Source organism: Corvus brachyrhynchos, unplaced genomic scaffold (genome assembly GCF_000691975.1).
Source record: "Corvus brachyrhynchos isolate BGI_N302 unplaced genomic scaffold, ASM69197v1 scaffold21, whole genome shotgun sequence".
NCBI lineage: Eukaryota > Metazoa > Chordata > Aves > Passeriformes > Corvidae > Corvus > Corvus brachyrhynchos.
The window spans coordinates 3,070,006-3,076,891 of record NW_008236924.1 but is presented as its reverse complement, the minus strand read 5'-3'; the positions used below and the strand labels follow the sequence as shown (position 1 = coordinate 3,076,891).

The 6,886-nt window shown below is 47.0% G+C and overlaps 1 protein-coding gene across 1 annotated transcript in view; it reads left to right on the top strand.

Moving 5' to 3' along the window:
• The first annotated feature begins 74 nt into the window (after window positions 1–74).
• The window catches only part of ADAM19 (ADAM metallopeptidase domain 19), a 34,177-nt gene continuing 27,365 nt past the window's right edge, over window positions 75–6,886 (top strand). The window contains exons 1-2 of the mRNA XM_017728042.1: window positions 75–284; window positions 3,487–3,557. Of these exons, the coding sequence (XP_017583531.1) occupies window positions 75–284; window positions 3,487–3,557 (281 nt within the window). The remainder of the gene's footprint in view (window positions 285–3,486; window positions 3,558–6,886) is intronic.

Here is a 6,886-nt window from a genome sequence, read left to right as displayed (position 1 = left end):
GGATGGATGGATGGATGGATGGATGGATGGATGGATGGATGGATGGATGGATGGATGGATGGATGGATGGATGGATGGGGGATCCTCCTGCTTTTCCACAACCAGCGCAAAGCTCCCTCTCCTCTCCCGCCCCGGGTTCGTGCTGTCTGACGCCGGGGTGCGGAGGGGCCAGGGGTGCTGAGCCGCTCCTCTTGTTCTCCGCAGCCGCGGCCGCTGAGGTGCAGCTCCAGCCCGAGGTGGTGGTGCCGCGCTGGGCAGCCCCGGGTGGCCCCGGCAGCCCCAAGGTAGGTCGCGCCCAGCGCTTGGTTTCTGCTTTGTTTGCAGCCCTACCTTTCCGGGGCAGGGGGGATGTCGCGGGTAGCACAGCACCTGGCGATGCGCGTTTCGGGTTTGTGAAGCTGCGAGGATGAGCCAGGAGCTGCCACAGCTCCTCCAGATCGCAGGAAAGGCTGTGTGAGCTGGCTGGCACTTCTGGGAACTGCTTTCACCCTGCCCTCCGCCATGCCTTAAAGCCTCGGTCTGTAGCTACCTGATCGATGTCTGTGAAAGGGGAGCGGGGCCATGCAATCAGTGGCATTTAGGGATAGAAGAATCTGCTGTAGGAGAAGATAAGCCCAGAAAGCCACCTGTGTCCTGGGCTGCATCAAAATAACTGTGACCAGCAGGTCAAGGGACAGGATTCTGACCCTCTACTCTGGTCAGGTGAGACCCCACCTGCAGTGCTGTGTCTGGGATCCCCAGCGCAGGAAGGACATAGACCTGTTGGAGCCAGGCCAGGGTTGGGCAGTAAAGATGCTCCAAGAACTGGAACACCTCTCCTATGAAGACAGACTGAGAGAGCTGGGGTTGTTCATCCTGGAGAAGTCTCTGCAAAGACCTTGTCACACCTTTCAGTACCTGAAAGAGCTGCAAGAGAGCTGGAGAGGGACATTTTACAAGGGTATGGAGTGACAGAACAAGGGAGAATGGCTTTAAACTGAAAAAGGACAGGTTTAAATTAGATATTTGGAAGAAATTTTTGACTGTGAGGGTGGTGAGGCCCTGGCACAGGTTGCCCAGAGAAGCTGTGGATGCACTGTCCCTGGATGTGTGCAAGGCCAGGTTGGATGGGGCTTGGAGCCATCTTTCCTAGTGGAAGGTGTTCCAGCCCAATGGCATGGGGATGGAACAAGATGATCTTTAAGGTCCCTTCCAACCCAAACCATTCTCTGGTTCTGGGAATCCCAGCTGTGAGGGTGCTTTGCGAGGTAAGAAAAGCCAGCCAGCAGCTCAGGTGGGTTTAGCTGTGTCTCTGTTAATACACATCTCACCCCTGCTGCTGTTACATGGATGAATGAAGTGATGTGTCAATCGTCTCCAGACTCTGACAATCACTGAGATCCTGACAACATCAAACACAAAACACAGTTCAGCCTTCCCAGGCTTTGTGTTGTTGCAATCAAGAAGTAATTGCAGTTGTGTGATTAAGTAAAAAAGGGAACTCCAGAGTATGTTTTTTACATTGTGAACCAAAAAAAGAGAAGCTACAGCATTATGGAGACATGCCATTTTTCTTGAATGTAGTGGTGTTATTTGGGAATTTATTAATGGGTCTTTTCCATATGATGAGACTTTCTAAAAGTTATTATTGTGTCCTCTTACACACAAAAAACTCTACAATGACTCTCTCGTGATCTTAATTCTTTTTAAAATGCCCTTGCAATGCTGCCTGCAAGTTTTGGTTCTGTTATTGATAGTGATGCAAATACATCTGGAGAGCATTTCCCCTTATACAAATTTGCTGGGTCTCAGGGGTCACACTTGGTTTGTTTCAGGCAAGTTCCTGTTGGCTCTGAAATGAGTGTTAGCAAAGCTTATATACAGCTGGGATATTTCATTTACACAGCAATTGACGGACTCTGAGGCAGTGGGATTACTGAAGGAGAAGGGAGGGAGACATTAGTAGTAATGATATTTGCACAACCTTTGTGAAGAGACTTTTGTGGTGATGGAGACCCTCAGCTATGGGTGAGGCAACCTCCAGTGCTTTCATGGTAGTGAGTGAAACAGACCTAGCCTGAGATGAACTGAGCACCTGTGACTCGGTAAATGGAACTGTGCCTCTTGCAATTATCCTTTCTTGTATATCCTAAATGTATTAACTTGTTTTGCATCATCTGCGTGGGCCTGATGCCACGTCCTGGAAACTGAAGGGAGGATGAGCAAAACCCAGAATATGAGCAGGGAGCTGATGAAAAGAGATATTTGTATTTGATGAAATGGCAAGTGAGCATATCTCTGGGCTGACAGAACACCCCATTCAGCCAGCCTTGCCTTCTTTCACTTTCAGTGTTCTGTTCTGCTAAGTCTCCTCCAACACTGATTTAGAAAACTCCATGGCTTAATAATTTCACCAGCCCTCATGATTTTTTTTTTCTTCCAGCTGAAAAAAGTGCATTGTTATATTAATATGAGTTATTTATCTTCTGGGGAATTTGTTCCTCCAGTTTCTTTATGAGAAAGCATTCAGACTTGGAAATCCCAAGCTGACTTTATGTAGTGGTTCTACTTTGAGGGAGGTAAAACTGCAGACCTCAGAGCCTCTTCCAGTTGCTCCTCTCAAAATCTTAGTCTGTGCTTTAAGTCTCTGGAATGATTTGGGTTTTTTAAATGTTGGGGTTAGTGTCTACATTTGCCCTTGCACTAAGAAACTGGGGTGGATTCTGTTCAAACCAGCAGGCCTTGGGGAGGCAGCTGTCCTCTGTCCTGCTGTGGAGCTGCAGGCACATTGCAAACCAGGGCTGTGGCGTGTGCTTGAACACACTAGAAAGCTGCTGTCATGGTTTCCTGGGACTAAAACAACAACAGCTGTGAAATACTGTCTGTGCAGTGGCTGGAGTCTGAAGGCATCCAAGGGTCCCCGTTGCCTGCCTTTTACTGGCACTTTCTGCGCGTAAAGGAACGATGTGAAAATCTCTGGAAGAGGCGCGATTCCTCGCATCCTGAAATAGGCTCCCAAAAATGTCTTTCTGCTGTGACAACAAAGGAAGCTTTGGTTAACTAGCTCAGATATTTGACTCTTCAGCCTCTGGGGCAAGCTGGGATGTCCTATGATATGGTGCTGAGCACAGTCTACAGGAGAGAGGGGTGCAGGGAGCCCTTCCCATCCAACCTCCAAGGACTCCAGCACCAGGATTTGCTGCCTCATCTGAGCACATTATTCTCCTGAGACAGCAGGAGGTGTCTCTAGCTCAGGTGCAGCATCCCAGCAGATGCCTGTACCGCTTCCTGGCTCTGCATAGCTGTGCTGTGGGATGCAGCAGCGTGCCTGGAGCTGGGAGCCACCGTGGCACATCCCTTCCCTTCCCCATCACTCCAGGTCTGAAGTAGGAGGAAGGCAAGGGGTGCTTTAAGGTCAGCTGCAATTCCCAGGGGAGCAGTTTGTATTTGTGGGTGTGTTCATAACTATGATGTGTGAGTAACAGGCAGCCTCTCTCTTGCACACAGCATCCACTCCGAGCTGAAGTTACAGTAAAGGCAGAAGGCCAGGAGCTCGTCTTGGAACTGGAGAAAAATAGGTAAGTGTGCTTGTGCCTCACACTGTGATCCCACTTAAATTATGAATAAGGATTACAGTGAGATCAACAGGAAAACCTCCACTGACTTCAACAGGGTTTTGATAAAGACAGGATGAGGAAGTCCGTCTCTGGATTTCAAGGTTATTCTGAGTCCCCTCAGATGTTAATCAGCCAAGCAGCACACTATAGCAGAGCTTTGTCAGCAAAAAAACCAGATGGTGACCTGGCCCTCAGTGTGTAAACTTACTTTTGCATCATAATTCTTCCTACATTAACTGGAAAATGTTGCTGATATGGAACTCCCTATTTACCAAATGGCTCAGTGCTTTAGAGTCAGTGTGACTCTAATGAGGATTTCATTTGCTGTGATCCAAAGAGGTCCTGCTCTGCTTCCTAGGAGAAATTATCTGACAGTTTCAATTCCATTAGTGCCCTTCATGCTAAACTCGACTGAAAAATTGGTTTTGCATTAAGTGAAATGCAGCCTCCTCTCAGGCATGTGAGAGCAATGCTGTGTGCTGTCGCAGGGTGTGACACAGATTGAATTCAGAAGCTGCAGGAGATTAAGGTAGGGAGAAGGATTCTGGTCTGGAGGCCACTCCAGAGCCCCTTTGCCCTGTGAGTACTTTAGTTTCCAGTGGTGGAATAGCAGCTGGGAATTTAGCTGCAAGAAGCTCGTCTTTGCTCAGCAGTCACTTGCACTGTGTTTATTTTTAAATGGGTATGAAAAATCATCTATGGAAATACAATCAGATGTCTTCTAGAATCTGTAGGAATAATAACCTGGGACTAATGACCTTGGTTATATTTTGAATGTATTTTATGGACATCCCAACCACAGAGATTGGGGACTCAGCTTTCCTCCTGAAAGAGTGAAGTGTCAGAAGATCTTATTAGTTTTGATGGCAGGGCATAAACCTAAATGATATTCAGGGTGTTTTGGGGGAAAACCAGATTTTTTTTTGTCACTGTCTGCAGTAAAGCCTGGAATGTGATGGCTGATAGAAGGCATGTACCTCCTACGAGGTGTTCTCTGTAAAAAGCCACGAAAGCTGCTGAGAGTTCCAGTGCTGCAAAAACGGAATGCTTTTCATGGGCAGTCATGCACCTGTGTAGAACTAAACAGAAACAGCTCTAAATTCTGTGTGTTTGAGCAGGTTTCAGCAGGGAAAATAAGACCAGGCACCATAAGCACTGCTAAGTCAGTCCTGTCTGGAGAAATTGCTGCTGCTGATGACAGTGGTACCATGCCAGGTCTGAGCTGAGCCTGGAGGCAGCACAGCCACTGATGCTGCTGGGAGTCTCCTTCCAGGACTGTCAGGTCTTGCTGATTCTGCAGTTGCTATGCAAAAGTGAATGTTTCTGGCACAGCTGAAGCTGGCCAGAGAAAGCATCCTTGCTGGGTTGATGCATTTGTGCTCCAAGCACCATGATGTAAGCTCCAGGTGCCTCGCAGGAGCAGTGCTGTGCTATTTCCAGCACAGAAAAACCCATTGCTGGTGTTAGTAAACAGAGTTATAATAGTAGAAGGTTTCTATTGTGTTTGTTTCCTGAAATGCATTTTCATTCATTGAGATGTATACACACAGGCTTGGAAATGGGTGCACACACTTCCACTGCAGGATGGATCTCCTTTACTGGTGCTGATGAAACACAGCACCTGGTTCGGAGATTTTTAATTTTTGTTTTCTGTGGAAAATGCAGGTGATTCACAGAGAGCAGTGCTTCATGTGGGAGTCTTGCCCGGCCTCAAGTCCTTGCTCAAAAAAGGTGATGGTACAACCCCCAAAATGCAATTAGTGGAAAGGTTCCACTTTTCAGAGACTTGTGAAAGTGCTGAAGTAGTTTTGGCACTTAAATTAGGAATTAAAAGAGGAATGATGAAGTCCCTGGGAGCCCTGTGTATTTATCAGCATCCACAGAGCACTTTTTAGAGTGCTCTTTTAGAAGAGGCAAACCTCTTCTCCTTGTTGAAGAGAGAGGCAGAGCCCAGCCTGGCCCCTCACATTCCCAGCCTGGCATTGCTCCACAGCACCCAAGAGCTTATCACTGCTCTCGCTTATCTTACAGGGGAGGCTGAGGTTCTGGCTGAGGTTTGGGCTCCTGAGTAGCTGCAGCATCCAGGACTTCTTCTGTTGCCCGAGCAGCAGGAGAGAAAGGGAAGTCTCCCGAGTGGGAAGTGTCCCTTCAAAGCTGTCCAAAGCCTGTAAGCTCCAGGTTTCGGATTCACATGAAAGTGGGTGTAAGAGAACTGCAACTTCAGGGAAGGTACTTGAGGCTTTTTAAATTCAAATAAGCCTCAAAGTACTGGGTCATTTAATTGCTCCAGTTTAGAGGAGCCTTTGGGAACCAGCTTTGCTGCTGAGGTTGGTGCTGTGCTCCCCCTCTGTCCCTGGGCTCAGCGCAGGGATGTGAGTGCACTCGCCTGGCCCACGTTTTACTCTTGTATCCACATCCCAGACTCCCATCGTTCAAGGAAAGCATGAAATGATTGGCATAATTTGGGTTTGGTTGGGATATGATTTATCCAAAACTAGAGAGTAGATGTGCTGAGCCACTGAAGCTGCTTCAGGTGATGGTCTTGGTGGATTAGGCAGCCTCATCACACATTCCCCACTCTCTTTATGGAGAGACAACTGATAAAATTGCTTTGAAAAGTGGGGAAGTGTTATGATCTGTACTTTGTTAGGGATGCACTAGCTTTGGAAGAAACATTCCAGTTTCAATATGTGGAAGAAATGTACACACCATTCAATTTCATATTCCATATGAGAAGGACATTGTGTTCATCCACAGAGGTGAAACACAGAATTTATTGCATATCTTGCTTCAGAGCTGGGCCCAACCCCGTGTTTTGTAATAAGCTCATCACACATCTGCATTTGGGCTTCATATATTTGTGAATACAATTATTGCATTAGCAGTTAACATAATATTGCATTATTTCCTGTTCAGAAGTTTGATAAGAAGTCAGAAGCATGCTGGAGTTTCAAGCAGAGTTCATGACACATTAACATTTCAGAATAATGATAAATATATCCCTCAAACGATTCAGTCTTGTTTTAAACGACTCAAAACCATGTCCTGCAGCTGTGGGATTGGAAAGCTCAAAGCTGCACAAACAACAAATATATGGAGAGTTGCCTATAAAGCAGCTTTAAATTTGGCTGGGGCTTAGGAGCGGAAGAATCTGAGTTGCAAACCTTGGATGAAAAGTGACTTTTTTTTAAAAGGCATTTGCATTTGTTAATAAAAAGCAGCTTTGAGCCAAGCAGGGTGAGGCTGAGAGCCTCTCAATGTGTGTGGCAGCACTGCCTGGTGTGAGTCTC